General features: G+C 44.5%; 1 protein-coding gene across 4 annotated transcripts in view; it reads right to left on the bottom strand.

Annotated features, from left to right (window-relative positions):
• Positions 1-18,738, bottom strand: part of USP30 (ubiquitin specific peptidase 30) — an 80,580-nt gene extending 61,842 nt beyond the window's left edge. For 2 of the 4 annotated variants that reach the window (XM_044275348.1, XM_044275349.1), the window contains exons 1-2: positions 18,546-18,738; positions 10,918-11,027 (exon numbers count right to left, since the gene is read on the bottom strand). In XM_044275348.1, the coding sequence (XP_044131283.1) occupies positions 10,918-11,027; positions 18,546-18,616 (181 nt within the window). In that variant the 5' untranslated portion in view covers positions 18,617-18,738. Of the gene's footprint in view, positions 1-10,917; positions 11,028-11,688; positions 11,739-18,369; positions 18,456-18,545 lie in introns of those variants that run through there. The other 2 variants (XM_044275351.1, XM_044275350.1) reach the window with 2 other exon arrangements.
• Positions 18,739-19,806: the final 1,068 nt, after the last annotated feature.

The raw sequence follows: 19,806 nt of genomic DNA, 5'->3' as shown, positions 1-19,806 counted from the left end.
GCGGATACCTGTACTTTCAGAGTACTTGGCCTCAAATTTTTTTCATGTCCAGCTTGCAGAAAATCTAAAATCCTACACATAGGTGGGGGATTCAAAGGATTCACTGGATCCTTGGCAAACTTCTGGAAGGTGTTCCAAATCCTGAGATAAATAGAGGAGGTGACATCCTTTCTGCAGGATAGTAGAGTGGAAACTACGCTCTTGGAGAGTCCTCTACTTTCTAGGATTTCCCCCTCAAGAGCCATGCTGTTAGGTGTAGCTGCTTCACACTCGGATGATTGACTGGTCCTTGGGATAGAAGATCTTGCCACTCCGGGAGAATCCAAGGGTCCGTCAAGGATAGCTTCCTCAACCAGGTGAACCAGGTTCTTCTGGGCCAGAAAGGAGCAATTAAGATCACTGTTGTTCTTTCCTGTCTCAGCTTCTGTAAAAATCTTGGAAGAAGCCTTAACGGAGGAAAGGCGTAGAGGAGCTGGTTCGGCCAGGGAAGGGAGAAGGCATCTATCCCTGTTGGTGAATCTCTCGTGCTGAGGGAAAAGAAACGATGACACTTTCTGTTTTCTCTGGTGGCGAACAAGTCCAGATGAGGACGACCCCAAAGTCGAATTATTTGATCGAACACCCTTTGGTTCAGACACCATTCCCCCTGGTCTAGTGTATTTCGACTTAAGAAATCTGCCACTTTGTTTTCTGAACCTTTTAGATGTATTGCCATAAGGGACGGCACAGAAGGAATTATAAGGGAAAAGATATCCGTTGTTAACCGCATCAGATTTTCTGATCTGGTTCCTCCTTGTTTGTTCAGATAGGAGACCACTGTGGCGTTGTCTGAAAAAACTTTTATAGACTTTCCCTGTAGTAAAGGAAGGAACTCTTTTAAGGCGAAAAAGACCGCCCTCAGTTCCCTCATGTTTTGGGAGTCTAGACTCTGCTCTCTTTCCCAAACACCTTGTCTTAAGTCCCCTTGGCAACAGGCCCCCCACCCGGAAGGACTTGCGTCGGTGGTAAGGGTAACAAAGCCTTGTTGGAACCAAGGGAGCCCCTGGGACAGGTTTACGGGGTTCAGCCACCAGTGAAGGGACTGGATCACTTGGGGGGTGAGTGTGAAAGGTGTATCTAATGGGCGGAGGGAACCCTGCCACTCCTTCAGAATTTGCCACTGTAGGGGTCTGGAGTGAAGATGGCTCCAACTGACCGCTGGTATGGTTGAGGTCATTCTGCCCAAGACCGCCATTGCTTGTCTGATAGTAGGGTTCTCTGCCGATATCAGGGACTGAACCTGTTGTATTAATCTCTGAATCTTGTCCTGGGGTAGAATACAGAGTAGTTTTTTTGAGTCCAGCATCATCCCTAAAAAAATGCAAACTTGGGAAGGAATTAAATGGGATTTTTCTCCGTTTATTTGCCAGCCGAGGTCTTCTAGGATCTGCACTACTTTTTTGAGGTGCGCTTCTAGAATGGATCTTGACTCTGCTACCACCAGGAGATCGTCTAAGTAAGGTATTAATAAAATGTCTTTTTCCCTTACATGAGCCATGACTTCTGCCATGACTTTCGTGAAAAGTCTGGGAGCTTGAGAAATCCCAAAGGGAAGGGCTGTGTATTGTAAGTGCTGGATGTGACCTCCTATAGAAACCGCGACTCTGAGGAATTTTTGACAGTCTAGCCGAATGGGAATGTGGTAGTACGCATCTCTTACGTCTATCGTAGCCATGAAGCAGCCACTGAACAGATGTTTTATGACTGATTGGATCGACTCCATTCTGAATTTTTTGTAAGAGAGGAATTGATTTAAATCCTTTAGATTTATAATAGTTCTGAATGTTCCATCCGGTTTGGGGGACCAGAAAAAGGGAGGAGTAAAAACCCTCGCCCTTCTCTGCCTCCGGCACCGGGATTAGAACATTCTTCCGAAGTAGGGATACAATCTCTTGTTGTAAGGCTAGATTTTTCCCCGGGTTTCCTAGAAAATTTGTGATTTTGAATCTGTCCGGTGGGCGGGAGACAAACTCTAGACAAAACCCTTCCTTTATAACGCCTAAAATCCAGGGACTTGAGGAGATTTTCTCCCAGGCGTAGAGGAAGAGAGAAAGTCTGCCCCCCACAGGAGAGAAACCGTCATTGCTGTGATGGTTTAGAGGTTGAGGAGGATTGGGAACTGAAGAGAAACCCCTTGCTTTTCCTATTCTTGTTGTCAGCTCTGAAGTCTTTCCTCTGCCCCCTAAAAAAAATCTTTCTTGTTTTTGCGAAAAAAACGTTTTTTCGGGGGTCTGGAGACAGGGAATCCTTTTTTATTGTCCGAGGCTTTGTCCAAAAGGTCGTCTAAGACGGATCCAAAAAGATAATCGCCCTGACAAGGAATTGCACACAGCTTATTTTTAGATCCCGTGTCTCCCGACCAACCTTTTAGCCAAATAGCTCGTCTGGCTGAATTTGAAAGAGCGGCTGATCTAGCATTTAATTTTAAAGCATCGGCTGATGCATCAGAAATAAAGTCTACTGCTTTAAGTAGAGTGGGGAAAACGGTTAACAATTGATCTCTCGGGGTCTTGTTCTGAATGTGAGATTCTAACTCCTCTAGCCATAATTTCAGAGACCTAGCAGTGGATGTGGTGGCAATATTTGGTTTGAATGCTTGAGCTGAGGTCTCCCAAACTTTTTTTAAGTAAACCTCTGCTCGCTTATCCATAGGGTCTTTAAGAGAACCTAAGTTCTCGAACGGAAGGGCCGATTTTTTTGAAATTTTTGCAACAGGTGCATCCAATTTAGGGGGTCTGTCCCAGTTTGCTGAGTCTGCCTCGTCAAAGGGATATTTTCTTTTTACATTTTTTGGCACAAAAAACTTTATCGGGTCTTTTCCATTCCCTCTGTATTAAAAACTTTATATTCTCGTTAACGGGAAATACCCTAGATTTTTTCTGCCCGAGATCACCAAACATGATATCCTGAACGGATTTTGGGTCTTTGGGTTCGTCTACTTTCATAGTCGCACGAACTGCTTTTAATAAAGCTTCCGTATCATCGGGGGAAAAGAGTGGCCTGCCCGTGGATTCTTCATCCTGGGACGAATCTGGGCTATCTAGGATTTCTCCCGTATCGCTTTCCTCTAAGGGATCTGAGTCAGATCTATCAGCCGTGCTTGGTCTGGTTCCCAGGGAGGTAGAGGCTACAGCGGGAAAGCTCTTTTTGAAATCCTTCAGGGAGTCCGAGACCTCCGTCTTTACCATCTCCCTAATACTGTGTAAAAGGGATGGGGACTCCTCCTCCACTAGTTTCTCAATACAACTTTGGCATAACTTTTTCAACCAAGAGGGGGCCAGTTTCTTTTTACAGATGGCACACTCCTTCCCTCTGGTCTTTGAAATTGCCTTTCTAGGGCCCTCTTTTGTAGTCTAAATGCAGGAAGAGACAAGAGGGAAAGGAGATTTAGCTTAAAAAATGAAATAAATGGTGGGGAATGATCCCCCTTACCCCACCAGGAGTACCGGTCTGATCTCATGACCCTCCTGTTGATCGGCGCGTAAGGCACTCTCCTCCTCCATACTGCTGTGGGATAGAGAGTGACTCCCCGGATCCAAGGAAATGTGGCTTCCTGTAAGGCTGGCTGGCTGGGCTGCTGCTGACCGTGCGCCTGTGGGTCCGAAGTCCTCGGTCGGGTCCTGCTGGAAACTTTCTGCGGCCTAAGTAGGAGAAGGCTCTTCCTACTTCCGGAACGCACGCTGCGTGCGTTCCAAAAACCGGAAGTCTCTACCGAGACCCGGATCTCGCCGCATCGCGAGATTTTTAGTTCCCCCTGCGCGCGGCAAAGGAGAAGGCCCCGGCCCGCCTGAGCACTGTCGGGCAGGACCGGCGTGCCGAACGCACCTCTCGGTGAGCCCGGGACTGCAGAGTATCGCCAGCGGAGCGTAAGCCAGACCCCAGCAGCAGCACCAGACTCCGGCCGGCGGCTCCAAGAGGAGACTTATGCCGGAACAGGTAACCCCACTCTTAACACAATTCCTCCGGGGCCCTGCAGCCTAGCTTTTTCTTTTCTTCTCTCCACGAACCGTCCTCTGTCTAGGACAGGAAACAGGAACTGGTGGTCTCGGGGCCATGCTCCTCCTTATGAGCTCTCCACGAAAGTTCCTGTTTCCTGTCCTGGATGGAGGCGGTCTCTCAAGGGTGCTGTCATGGGCGAAAGGGAAATAAATGATGGTCCAACTAAACGCAAACCGGATGGAATAGCATGCCGCTGCAAGATGCTGTGATAGCCATGTTGGTTCAGTATGCCTTCAATTTTAAATAAATCCCCAATAGTGTCACCAGCAAAGCACCCCCACACCATCACACCTCCACGCTTCACGGTGGGAACCAGGCACGTAGAGTCCATCCGTTCATATTTTCTGCGTCGCACAAAGACTATCTCAAATTTGGACTCATCAGACCAAAGCACAGATTTCCACTGGTCTAATGTCCATTCCTTGTGTTCTTTAGCCCAAACAAGTCTCTTCTGCTTGTTGCCTGTCCTTAGCAGTGGTTTCCTAGCAGATATTCTACCATGAAGGCCTGATTCACACAGTCTCCTCTTAACAGTTGTTCTAGAGATGTGTCTGCTGCTAGAGCTCTGTGTGGCATTGACCTGGTCTCTAATCTGAGCTGCTGTTAACCTGCGATTTCTGAGGCTGGTGACTCGGATGAACTTATCCTCCGCAGCAGAGTATTCAGTAGGACTATCAGCTGTGTATCCACCTGACTGCTCCCCAACGCAACCGATGGTCCCAACCACATTTATAAAGGCAAGAAATCCCACTTATTAAACCTGACAGGGCACACCTGTGAAGTGAAAACCATTTCAGGTGAATACCTCTTGAAGCTCATCAAGAGAATGCCAAGAGTGTGCAAAGCAGTTATCAAAGCAAAAGGTGGCTACTTTGAAGAACCTAGAATATGGCATATTTTCAGTTGTTTCACACCTTTTTGTTATGTATATAATTCCACGTGTGTTAATTCATAGTTTTGATGCCTTCAGTGTGAATCTACAATTTTCATAGTCATGAAAATAAAGAAAACTCTTTGAATGAGAAGGTGTGTCCAAACTTTTGGTCTGTACTGTAAATGAATCAGCCTGATATTTAGCAAACTCTCTGCTGTTAGCGGATGTATAGTTGTTAAAAGTGCTACATCAATATTGTCACTACTCAGTAACGATGCATATTACTGAATAAGATACATAAATATTAATTTCAGAGGTAACTCTCTTATTGGAATAATTTCATTCCATAGTAAATACCAGGCTTGATAATTTATATTGCTACCCCATTATCCAAGATTTGTATCTTTTATTAACATTATTGAGTTTTTATATCTCAAAAAGTGCTGTCGGAAGTCATATTTCATCTTATGTCTGAGAAGTACTGTGTATACGCTGGTATTGTATAGTGGCGAATTATGGGTACTGCATATCACTCTGTATCTTAGCAGATAATTGAGTTTCCCATTGATTGTATTTTAAATTATTGTATAATAAATCATTTATATTTTTGCATAGATGCTTGTACTTTGTTTTACTGATTGCACAATATAATTAAATAACCGATCAATATTTTTTTGGGGAGGTGTCATATGTCCACCTCGAGGACCAATAATCATTTGAAATTCTTTTCTTTGATCCTTTCTTTTATATAAAGCCTTTTGCTTTATATCCCCGACACTATTGATGACCTATCCTATAGATAGAAAAAATGGCACCGGCAGCATCTCACATCTTCCAAACTTTTATTGCGACCCCCAGACAAGTAAAAACAGCAACGTTTCGGCTGAATCCCATCCTTTGTCAAGCCTAATGACATCACATCGTTACCCACATATATACCCCACAAATAAGAACACACCCCCTCTAGCTGCCAGTAACATTCATTATTCATCTCATCTACTAATCACTATTAAACACGTGTCTATTTAAACAGTTATTACCATACACCTGGTTCCAGACATAATAGATCATTATTAGATCGCATCCATATCATGGCGATCTTGGTCATGTAGGCGTCGGCCCAAGTGTAATGCGCAGTCGCGTGTAATTACGTTTGTCCAATAAGATGCGTCGCAACGTATCCATGGCGACAGACTGCGCTCCTTCCTGCAGCCAATCGGCTGTCTCAAAAGCCATGTGACGTATGTAACCATGTGCCGTGTCAGTGGACGTCATCAGAATGCACCCTCGTACATCTAATGCATCCATCACGTGAACACTCACGTGTAACGTCACTGTAGCGCGACATCGTCGGTGCCATGGTGACGGGAAACGCATTTATGGAGATATATACAGCATATTTAAATCAAAATGTTTGGCGATCGCATAGGACAATGCCATAATCCATGAGACAAAGAGTCATGTATATGGCATGGTCCTGTTGGCTACAGCGCATCAATCAATGTATGGAACCAGATGTCAAAGATCAAGGGGCATATAATAAAACATGTACCATAGAATATAAAAACACACATAGATGTAATGATAACACAGAAGTATACTTAAAGGCAACTCGTTTACCCTGAGAAGTAAGGGGTGGAAAACACAGGACAAATTTACATATAACTAAAAACAGGATGTCTAGATACCTAAAAGGCATTACTAGCCACTCATCTCAGTCAATGGAAGTGACATTGAATTCTATATTGAGGCCATACGGCTGAAGGGACCTGAGAGTGTGGATCCACTTAAGTTCCTTTCTTCTCAGGATTTTCTTCCCATCTCCCCCCCGTCTTAGATACCCTACACTGTCAATAGCACGAAAACGTAACTGGTTTATGGAATGATTATGTTCAATTAAATGTTTAGCAACCGGTTTATCTAATGCTCCTTTCCTTATTGTACTTTTATGCTTATTAATTCTCTCTCTCAATTCCATCGTGGTCTCCCCCACGTAGCTCAAACTGCAGGGACACTGTATCATGTATACCACATCTGTGGATCTACATGTATAGTGTCCTTTAATTTTGAACCGCTTACCACTGTAGGGATGTGCAAAACAGTCACCTCTCATGATGCCACTACAGTTGCAGCATGAGAGGCAAGGGAAAACCTTGACAAAGGCTGGGATTCGCAATAAAAGTTTGGAAGATGTGAGATGCTGCCGGTGCCATTTTTTCTACATTTATTTCATGGCCTGTTGGATCAAGGGTCAATAGTGAGGCTGCTGCATCCCTTTACACATCGACGAAGGATCGTATAGTGCTGCTTCTATTTACAATTTGTGCTATCCTATAGATAGGTCATCAATATGAGATCAGTGGGGGTCCAACTCCTGGCACCCCTGCCGATTTGCTCCGTTTACCAATCCCGAGCATGTGTAATTACAATTATGATGTCCCCGTTTACTTCTATGAGACAGCTCTGTCTGTTTAAACCTTTCCATAGAAGTGAATGGGGACATCATACTTGTAATTACACCTGCTCACCACTGCAATTGCTACGGCGAGCAGGTAAACGGAGCAGAAATGCAGCCCCGGGTATGAGTGATGCCTTCTCTTCAAACAGCTGATCAGCGGGGGTGCAGAACCCCGCCAATCTGATATTGATGACCTATCATAAGGACTGATCATAAATAGTAAAAAACAGACAGCCCCTTTAGCCTGCTAACAGTCACATTAAAATTGGAAAAACCCTACCAAAATGTCACTTTTTTATTGTAGATTTTTAATGTGTATCTGCAGTAAATTTTGTTGGCGCACAACTCAAAGGACACAATTGCATTTAAATTTTTTGGGGGAAAAACAAAGAAACAGCAATTTTAACATTTTGTTGAATTTATATACGGCGTTTACGGTGTTGTTAAAATAACATAACTTTATTATGTAGGTCACTACAATAATCATAATGCCAAATTTCTATATATTTTTACTATTTTTCCTTTCCTCTTGCAGCCTTACAGCTCTGCAACTGCTCCCCCTCCTGAACTGAAGTAGGGGGTGGGCTGCTTTAGCTACTCATATCTCTGATTTGGTAGCAACTGTTGTTTGAAAGCTTTCAAACAATACCAGAATGACAGCAATATCTTCAGTACATAGGAAGATATCACTGTTAGAAATCGGGATGCAGTGAATACAGCTGAAAGTGAAAGCAGTTTTTCCTCCTGAGTTCGGGCAGAACAGTTAGGTGGTTAAAGGGCATCTGTTAACAGATTTGCACCTATGAAACTGGCTGACCTGTTGCATGTGCAATTGGCAGCTGAAGGCATCTGTGTTGGCTCCATGTTCATATATGCCTCCATAGCTACGGAAAGTGATGTTTTTAATATATGCAAATGAGTCTCTAGAAGCAACAAGGGCGTTGCAGTTACACCTAGAGGCTCTGCTCTCTCTGCAACTGCCGCACCATCTGCACTTTGACTGACAGGGCCAGGCCTAATGACGTTTTCACTGTCTTGTCCTGTCAGTCAAAGTGGAGAGGACACAGTGGTTGCAGAGAAAGTGGAGCCTCTAGGTGTAACGGCAATGCCCCTGTTGCTCCTAGAGGCTCATTTGCATATATTCAAATATCATTTCTCAGCAATGCGGACACATAAACATGGGACCAACACAGATGCCTTCAGCTGCCAAGCGCACATGCAACAGATCAGCCTGTTTCATAAAAAAAGAACGAACATCCAGTGCCGTCTCTGATAAAACCGGATACTTTATTTAGAAGATTACACGCAGGAACAAACTTTTTCGGGCTATACGTGCCCTTTGTCATAGGTACAAATCTGCTGACAGATGCCTTTAACCCCTTTAGGACGTAGGGCGTACCGGTACGCCCTATTTCCCGAGTCCTTAAGAACTCAGGGCGTACCAGTACGTCCTAACTTTAAATCGGGATTCCGGCGCCGCGGGGGTTAATCGGAACAGGATGCCGGCTGAAATCATTTAGCTGGCATCCTGTAACAACGCAGGGAGGGGTCATTTGACATCCTCCGTATCGGCGATCTCAGAAAACCGCAGGTCAATTTCAGACCTGCGGTTTTCTGCGTTTCCGGTCCATTCGGGTCTCCGGTAACACAATGAACCGGAAAAAGACTGCGATCGGTGGCGTGATGATACACCACCAATCGCAGTACGAAGATTTGGAGAGGCGGTGCTGAACGCCGCTGTCCAGGGTGCTGATTGGTGCAGGGGAGAGAGGCGCGATTCAAACTTCCTGCGCTCCTCTCTCCCCTCCTCTTCCTGTCCAGCACCCGCACCATGCAGCACCAGCTCCTGCGTCCCCCTAATCGGCATCCATCGCCATCCAGGTAGGTTAGGGTCAGTGAGGGAGAGGCACCGTTAGGCAGGGAAAGAATGGAAAAGTTAGGCCTCTTTCACACTTGCGTGAAAGAGGCCGGATCGGCGTGTACTCCACTTGCCGGAATTACATGCCGGATCAGGAAAAACGCAAGTGTACTGAAAGCATTTGAAGACGGATCCGTCTTCAAAATGCTTTCAGTGTTACTATGGCACCCAGGACGCTATTAAAGTCCTGGTTGCCATAGTAGGAGCGGGGAGCGGGGGAGCGGTATACTTACAGTCCGCGCGGCTCCCGGGGCGCTCCAGAGTGACGTCAGAGCGCCCCATGCGCATAGATGACGTGCCATGCGATCACGTTATCCATGTGCGTGGGGCGCCCTGACGTCACTCTGGAGCGCCCCCAGAAAAAGCTAAACGTCGGATCCGGCAATGCGCCGAAACAACGTTTAGCTTAAGGCTGGATCCGGATCAATGCCTTTCAATGGGCATTAATTCCGGATCCGGCCTTGCGGCAAGTCTTCAGGATTTTTGGCCGGAGCAAAAAGCGCAGCATGCTGCAGTATTTTCTCCGGCCAAAAAACTTTCCGTTCCCGGAACTGAAGACATCCTGAACGGATTTCACTCCATTCAGAATGCATTAGGATAATCCTGATCAGGATTCTTCCAGCATAGAGCCCCGAAGACGGAACTCTATGCCGGAAGAAAAGAACGCAAGTGTGAAAGAGCCCTTAGTTAGGGGGAAAAATATATATATATATATATATATATATATATATATATATATATATATATATATATATATATATATATATATATATATATATATATATATATATATATATATACACACACACACACACACACATATATATATATATATACACACATATATATATATACACACACACATATATATATATACACACATATACATATATATATAACTTATCTAAAACTTTCTGTGTTCCATCTCTCAGACATCACAATTTCTGGGGGTATTACTATGTATTACAGGAGTAGAGAAACTGAAACTTTGAAATTTGCTCATTTTCAAAATTTTTGGTAAATATGGTATTTTTTTATGGTAAGTCAAAGCGTTTTAAAGTTATGAGCACTTAAAGTGACACTGGTCAGATTTGCAAAAAATGGCCAAGTCCTTAAGGGGTTAAAGGGCTTCTGTCACCCCACTAAAGTCATTTTTTTTGGGGGGGGGGGCTAGTTAAATTCCTTATACTGCGATATATGAAAATATAATGGTGTTACTTACTTTCCTTCAGCAGTTTCTTATAAAAACGAACTTTTATAATATGTAAATTAGGTCTCTACCAGCAAGTAGGGATTTTAGGGAATCTTCAGCCTAGGCACGGGGACACGTTCATTCCCACCTTCAGGGTCTGAACATGGGCATAGAAGTCTAGGGAGAGCTGGTAGTGATTTGTCAGGAGGTGACCTTTATCCCCAGCTTCTTGCCTAGACACTTGTTTGGTTGTATTCTGTGTATCTTGTATCCAGTCCAGCGTGACACTAGCATTATCAGCCACATTGTATCTCATTTTGTTGATTTATTAGGGATAAATAATCATCGCACCACAGTACTAAGCATAGCAATTCCTGTTACTATGTGGATGGTATGTAACATACATTAGCTACTGATTACACATCAACATATCTTACCTTTTTTGCGCTTTTTTCTGTCCGTGATGGGTCCCCACAAAACATATATCCCAGCTGCAAAAGCTGCAGCAATGCCACCAACCATGCCCCAGTTCTTCATCATTTTACATCTAAAGTAAAAAAAGAAAAAAAAGAAGAAGAAATATATGACAGATATAAATTGTATTCTAATACATAAAGTCAAATCAGCCAGCACTGTTACCCAGAGGTCAAATAGTATGGCCTCAGTGGTAATGTTGGGAAGTACAGCAGACCCCTGCTCTTAGACAGGTAGGGGAATCCAGGAGCCGCACTCCGGGATATAAGAGGTTTTATCGTCATTTACTAGCAGACCTATATTACATGTCAGAAAAGGAACTGGAGTGGAAATCCCCACTAAGGCTTAGTTCACAAGACAATGGGGGGTCATTTATCAAAGGCCGGCTTTTTACGTGGGTCTTTGATCGGGCCCGAGTTGCTAGATGATTCGCCTAGTCATAAATTTGGCGCATCTTCTGGCAATGTGCGCCTAAAGTGAAATTCTTAGAGGGGGGACGAATCCAATTTTTTTCAAATCCGAATCCAAAAAGGTTCTCGAATATATCGAATCTTTCGAATCTCGAATCCTGTACATAAGAATTGTGTGAACGGTGTAAGAAACAAAGTCAGACCGCGTCAGTTTGTCTGAACCTCCGCCTCCACCCCCCAGTCACGGTCGCACCCTATATGACCGCGATCGTTACGCTCCTGCTCCTATCACTACAGATATACAGGGTAATACAGCACACATACCTCTTACATCCAGTGACGTCTCCTTTGATGTAGATGTTCACTTTCCTCATCTTCTCCTTTCAGACCAGACCACCATTTTTCAGCCATTTTTTCGTCTCTGCAGTTTGAAAAAATAAAAATCTTAGTTTACTACTTTTCCATCATCCTTGCATCTTCTGGACAAATCATCCTACCACCCCTAATACTGTGCCGCTGTGCTCCCCGATACTATACTGCAGAAACAGATAAACCCCCTAATACTAGTACCACACAGAGCCCCCCCATATAAAATATCCCTTCTTTGTGGCCTCAGAAGATGCCCCCATAGTGCCATCTCCCCCCATAATGTGCCAGTGTCATAGTGCCATCTCCCCCCCCCAATGTGTCAGTATCATAGTGCCATCTCCCCCCCAATGTGCCAGTATCATAGTGCCATCTCCCCCCCAATGTGCCAGTATCATAGTGCCATCTCCCCCCCAATGTGCCAGTGTCATAGTGCCATCTCCCCCCCAATGTGCCAGTGTCATAGTGCCATCTCCCCCCCAATGTGCCAGTGTCATAGTGCCATCTCCCCCCCATAATGAGCCAGTGTCATAGTGCCATCTCCCCCCCATAATGAGCCAGTGTCATAGTGCCATCTCCCCCCCCCATAATGAGCCAGTGTCATAGTGCCAGCTCCCCCCCCCATAATGAGCCAGTGTCATAGTGCCATCTTCCCCCCATAATGAGCCAGTGTCATAGTGCCATCTCCCCCCCATAATGAGCCAGTGTCATAGTGCCATCTCCCCCCCATAATGAGCCAGTGTCAGTGCCATCTCCCCCCATAATGTGCCAGTGTCATAGTGCCATCTTCCCCCCCCCCCAATGTACCAGTATCATAGTGCCATCTCCCACCCAATGTGCCAGTATCATAGTGCCATCTCCCCCCCAATGTGCCAGTATCATAGTGCCATCTCCCCCCAATGTGCCAATATCATGGTGTGTGTCCCCCAATGTGCCAGTAGTATCATAGTGCCTCTCCCCCCCCACCCCTTAATGTGCCAGTAACAGATAAAAAAATAAATAAATGAACTTTTACTTACCTCTGCTGTGATGCAGGCCTCTTCTGGCCTGTGTCCCGCGCTCTACGGCTCAGGCAGCGCGATGATGACGTCACCGCGCCGCCTGCACAGGCCTCTGATAGGCTGCCGGCACAAGGCCCGCAGCCTATCAGAGGAACAGGGAAGGGAGACGCCTCTCCCTCCCCTGCCGCAGAAGAGAAGCGCTCATCTCCTGCTGTGCCCTGCCGGGATTCGTATGGGGTAAATTACGTCGGGATTAGAGTCCTCGAATCCCACAAATCCAACTAAATTCAAGGGATTCGTGGATTCGAGGGAGTAGTCGTCCCACCTCTAGAAATTCTTGTCCACTCTCTAAGTGCAGTACTTTTTTGACAACTTTTACGTCAGGAAATGGCGTAAATGTTTGTGAATGCGCAGGGGCCGATTGGCCAGCCCCGGTCCGGGCCTCACCACATCCCAGTGGCGAGGATCGTATAAAAAGGCCCATGTTAAAAAAAGCTGTTGCACAAACATTTAAAAAGTCACAAAACAGGGCCTTGCAACTAGAGATGAGCGAATTTCATATTTTGAAATTTATTAACACTTCATTTGTTGGTAAAAGGTGAATTGCCTCATGGATTCTGTTACCACGGACCATAATGCAATTCTATGATGGAATCCATAATGGAATGCCTTTAGAGGCATTCCGTTATTCATTCCGTCATATTAGAAGTCTATGGCCAGCATAACGGATCCGTCCTGTTTACATTATGCTGGAGTCCTCCCCTGCATAACGGAAACGGAACGGATCCGTTTTGCAGCCCATCCAGCCACATAGACTTCTATTATGATAGAATAAATAACGGAATTCCTCTAAAGGAATTCCATTATGCCTTCTGTCATAGAATTGCGTTATGGTCCGTGGTAACAGAATCCATTACACAATTCACCTATTACCAACAAATGAAGTGTAAATACATTTCAAAATATGAAATTCGCTCATCTCTACTTGCAACTTTATGCCAAAAACTGGTGTAGCCCCAGATGTAAATGACCCCCAGTGACTGTGAGCCAAAACCAGGAGTGGAGGCTACAAAGAGATAAGGTATAATGGAGAGATTTGCACCTGTTCTGCACTTGTTTTTGGTTCACAATCACTGACTGTCTTAGTTGTCCCCCCTGCGCTGCCATAGTATACGGCTATTTTATGATGAGGTGTACACCTAATGATAAGTCAGACGCATATATATGGCCGTCCATGCGCCTGTCTGGCATAGTTTTTCATCTACTTTTTAGTTTCCATGTAGTAAATTTGCTGGGGCTGGAGTGTCAGCCATATAAATATATATACATACATATATATATATATATATATATATATATATATATATATATATATATATATATATATATATATATATATATATATATATACACACACACACACACACACACACACAGTGGCAAAAATGGGGGCATACTAAAAGGAATGACAGAATGGAATGCCTATAGACTTTGACAAGGGAAGAGAATGCCCATAGAGTATAATGGGAAGCAAAATATCAGCTAATTTGTAGGCAAATCTGAAAAAATATCAACCTATCCTTTGCCACAGATCTTCCCCGTGTATACTAACATATTTACAATTGAAATAATTTTGGATTTTTCCCGTTTTCTATGGAATGACAGGTGAATAGCACAATGGAATGCCCATAGAGTATAATGGGAAGAAAGATGGGCCGAGAACCATATGACACATCAAATAAATCTTCAGCAGGCATACTATCCGAGCAGAGTAGCATTAATCAAAATTGAGATTAGGTGGGATTATCATTATTTTCTATGGAATGACAAGTGTGAATGACACAATGGAATGCCCATAGACTATAATGGGAGTAAAACGTGATTTGGTGTCTGAACCATTCAACATATCAACTAAATCTTTAGCAGACCTACTTTTCAAATTCACTTGGATCGTTTAAAATTGAGATTAAGTGGGATTATCATTGGTTTCTATGAAATGACAAGAGGAATGACACAATGGAATGCCCATAGACTATAATGGGAAGTAAACTATGAGCTCATTTGCAGGTAAATCTGTGTTATGTAGGACATTAACCTTTGCCGCTAGTGTTCCCTGGGTAGAGTAGCATATTGTAAAATGAAAATGACCTTGGATTATAACTGTGTGATTTGGAGTGTGAACCATTCAACATATCAAATAAATCTTTAGCAGACATAATTTCCAAGTTCAGTGGAGATCAAAGGGGATTCAAAGGGTATAATGGGAAGTGGAATAACCCTAGAGAATAATGGAAATTGAATTTTTGAACTAAAGACACAGCAGCTTTACTCACCAACTATAGGCCCAGGACTAGGAATGGGCTCTGATTTGGGGGGATACATGGGGGCAACTACGGGTCCATGCACACTACGGAATTTCCAAGCAGAGAAATTCAGTTTGGAAATTCCAAATGCGTCCCACCCCAACTGATTTAGTCGGTGCTTGGGCAGCGCAGCCATTGCCGTTCCCTATAGCTGGCAGTGCATTCCGCTCCATATTCCGCTGAAAGGATGAACATGTTCTTTCTTTTGACAGAGAAATTTCAGTGGAAAGCTTCACCGCTGAAATTCTGTAGCGTGCACTGTGCAGCGGAATCCCATTGATTGCAAAGGGACTCTGCTGCATCCAAATTTCCAAGTGCAATTCCTGAGCGGAATTTTACTCGTAAAATGTAGGGGGAACTGAAGAAACTCCTATAGCATGTTGGTATTACTGAGAATGAAAACGGACAAGTTTATAGAAAATGTGTAAATACTTATTTTATTTAAAACTTTTCTTATTTAATGGGGTAATCCAGGATTAGAAAAAAAAAAACAGTTTTCTTCCAAAAACAGCACCACACCTGTCCTCAGGTTGTGTGTGGTATTGCAGCTCTATCAAAAATAGAAGGAGGCAAAAACAAAGAAGAGATGGGAAGTGGGGAGGGGTCAAAATAAAAAGTATACAAATAAACATTGACATTTCTGTCCCAGCAGGAAAAACATGACACTCCGAGACAAAAAGAACGCCGAGGTAAGCAACGGCAGCGCCACAGGGGAGTGTATGGAGTAGCAAAGTACATGGTCAGAGAAAAGGGTTAAAAAAAACAAAAAAAAAAAAAAAACAATGTTACAACGAATTGATAAACCTAAAAACATAGGGGAGATTTATCGAAACCTGTACAGAGGAACAGCTGACAGTTGCCCATAGCAACCAGATTGCTTCGTTAATTTTTCAGAGGCTTTTTTTTTTTTTTTTTTACAAATTAAGGGTAGGGTCACACTGAGCGCATACACAGCATATTTGACGCTGCGAGAAATGTGCCGAGCAGCAGACACACATGGCCTCTCTCCGCTGTGTATGCAGTGAGGCTTGGAGGTGGCCCCGCGCGTCACAGTTATGTCAGTGCGCTCGGCCCGCCTCCGAACCTTACTGCACACACAGGGCCGCGGAGGGAAAGCCCTGTCTGTCTGCTCCTAGCGCATATGCAGTGTATTTCCCGCTGTCCGGCACATTTCTTGCAGCCTCAAATACGCTGCGTATGCGCTCAGTGTGACCCTACCATAAGGGTGTATTCAAACATACTGTATCCTGCACATATTTGACGGTGTTCAGTCATTCTATAGAAAACAGCTTTAAATTTACAATATGCTACTCTACCCAGGGAACACTAGCGGCAAAGGTTTACTTCCTACATAACACAGATTTATATGCAAATGAGCTCATAGTTTACTTCCCATTATAGTCTATAGGCATTCCATTGTGTGATTCCCCTTGTCTTTTCATAAAAACCAATGATAATCCCACTTAATCTCAATTTTAAATGATCCCACTGAACTTGAAGAGTAAGCCTGCTAAAGATTTACTTGATATGTTGAATGGTTCAGACTCCAAATCAAATTTTGCCTCCCATTATAGTCTATAGGTATTCCATTATGTCAGTTCACCTTTGCATTCTATAGAAAACTGTTATATTTCAAGGTAATTTTCATTTTGCAATATGCTACTCTACCCAGGGAACACTCGTGTTAGAGGTTAATTTCCTACATAACACAGATTTACCTGCAAATAAACTCATAGTTTACTTCCCATTATAGTCTATGGGCATTCCATTGTGTCATTCACCCTCGTCATTCTGCAGAAAACAGTGATAATTCCACCTAATCTGAACATTAAATAATCCCACTGAATTTGGAGAGTATGTCTGCTAAATAATTATTAAATATGTTAAATGGTTTTGGCTCTAATTCAAATATTAAATTTCCATTATTCTCTATGGGCATTCCACTCTGGTCCATTATTCTCTATGGGCATTCCACTCTGGTCCATTATTCTCTATGGGCATTCCACTCTGGTCCATTATTCTCTGTTAAAGTCTATGGGCATTCCACTCTTGTCATTCCTTTTAGTATGCCCCCAAAAATGCCCTTTGCCCAGATGAGCTTTCATAAATGACCCCACTGTGTATATTAGACCAAAAGCTACTTTCACATGGTATTTGGTCAGTATTTTTTATTTTATTTTTCTATGCTTTATTAAGCAAAGGGTAAGAATACATACATCGGAGGTTTAAACTGAAATACTCCAAAAAATGTAACAGAGATATTAACAACAGGTGGAGGATCATGAACCTCCAATAGGAATTATAATTACTAAAACATAACATGTCGGTAAGTCAATGGAAAGTTGCAGGTCATATAGTAATTCAAAAATGATCACTGTTCTGGAGCGGGTCGGACATTAGTAATGCAGCGATCACTCTCATATACGGGGTTGAGCAAGGATGACAGCAGCATGTTGGAATATTTTCCATAAGTGTTAATGGGTTTACTGTACTCCAATACCTCTGTAAGCCAGTATTTTTGAACAGTACTTGTAAGCCAAAACCAGGAGTGGGTCTAAAACACAGCCAAGGTGTATATAGACCGGCGTTTTCCCCTCGGCGCTGGCGAAGAAAGTGCCTGGTTTATTACACACCTGAGGCCTCATCATAAATTTGGCGCACCACCGTCAGTCCGTGCGCCTGGAGTACAAACGACTGCAGCCCCTGACTGGAGTAGGTTTCATTCCACTTTTACTCCTTTCCAAGTGTAAAATATGGTAAATGTGTGTGGCCCGAACCACCAAGTCACGAAACAATATTGTGTTGCACAGGTGTTCAAAAAGTCGCATAATGGGGTCTTGCCACTTTTTAGAATCCATAAACTGGCATAGCACCCGTCATAAATGACTCCCACGGTTTTGACGTGCAAAACACTGGCTAAATACTGACGTGTGAAAGTGGTATACAGCCGGTTCTTTGCAAGCAAATTGGGTCCAGGAAACACGCTCTGTGCGACGGCCACATTTCCCGGAACAAAAACTGCTCCTCTGACCAGAGCTGACAGCATTTAGGGACTTAGGACGCTGTGAGACCCTTCCTAACTGCGGGTCTGCTATGCTCCTGGCATTATGGGAGTACAATACAGGAGACCTGCAGTCAGGAAGGAATTCCCAGCCAGTTTAGGGCACAGGAGACGCATACGGTCCAGGAAATACGGACAGAACACTCATGTGACACTGGCCTCAGGCAAGTTCCCCAGTCTTCATCTATGTCCTGTCACACTTTGTATTACTAACCCGATGACATATTATCCACCTGTATATCCAAGGAGCACTTCTCCACAGACACGCAGCGGCACAGGACCTGGACTATGAGACGAAACTCATACTGCAGCCATAGTGAACTAGTGAGGGCGCAGCTGAGGCCTAACCCGTCCAATCCACAGCTCCCCGCTGACTCCCTTCGCACTAACCTGACACCAGGACTTCTGCGGAATGGCACGCCGACTCTCCCTTCAGAGGTCCGGGATGAGCCGCTGAGCATCACGCCCGCAGCGGACACCGCAAAACGGAACTAATTATTCCCATTTCTTGTTCCTTCAGAACGCTAAAAAAGAGAGCACCAGGAAATCCAGCGCGGACCGCGTGACTGCTTCTGGGGCTTAGTTGCCATGGAAACCCGGCCTTGTGTTATGAGTGTAGAGCGCGTGCGCCCGCGTCCTCCCTGTCTGCAGTGGTGGACTTCATGTACAGGAACCAAGCAGGCGGGAGAGCGGGGGCCGAGCAACATGGACAAACACTCATAAGCAATGGCAGCATCATCCTAATTACACTAAGGGTTCCCATGAACCATACCTATAATGGTGCTATGTACCCCCAATATTTGCTAAATCTTTTATACAATTCTATTTCAAAGGCCACAGATGCCCTCACTAAGTGTTGAGCAAACTTGTGTTTTCAAGTTCGGCGTACAAGGTTCGGGTTATCTAAGAATTTTGTTTATAGATTCCGCTACCCGCGGACAATAACTTATGGTCCATGGTAGCGGAATCCATAACGGAATTCTTAGATGACCCGAACCTTGTACTCTGAACTTGAAAACACAAGTTCGCTCAACACTAGCCCTCACCAGTGGGCCACAGAGGTGCTGTTAGGCTGTGTTCACACCTGCCTCAGGCTCCCTTCCAAGACTTAGGCAACATGCACACGAACGTTAGGGCTCCGTGCCCGTGCGGTCCGCAATGCACGGGCACAGACCGTGGGGCAGATCCGTATCCGTCAGTCCGCATCGCAAAAAAAGTAGTGCATGCGCTACTTTTTTGTGGTCCGGAGGCACGGCCAGAAACACCATGGAAGCACTCCGTAGTGGTTCCGATCTGTGCCTCCGTTCCGCATCTCTGTGATTGCGGACCCATTCAAGTGATCCCAGTGCCCCCGGACTGCGGCTCTGTCCCCATTGACTATAATGGGGCAGAGGCACGGCAAGAGGCTGCCGGAATAAATGTCGGACATGTAGTTTTATTCTCCGTGCCTCCACCGGAACTCCGCCCCCATTATAGTCAATAGGGATGGAGCGGCAGTCTAGGGGCATACGGTCACTAGTGGCAGGACCGATCCGACAGGCTGTTTACCCGACGGAACAGCCTGCCGGAGGTCCGTGCCGCTAGTGTGAAGGTAGCCTAAGTTGTAGATTTTGTAGGTTTATTTATGGGAAAAATAGTGCCACGTGTGGTG

The sequence above is a fragment of the Bufo gargarizans genome, chromosome 1 (assembly GCF_014858855.1).
Source record: "Bufo gargarizans isolate SCDJY-AF-19 chromosome 1, ASM1485885v1, whole genome shotgun sequence".
Lineage (NCBI taxonomy): Eukaryota > Metazoa > Chordata > Amphibia > Anura > Bufonidae > Bufo > Bufo gargarizans.
This window is presented reverse-complemented; position numbering and strand designations above follow the sequence as displayed.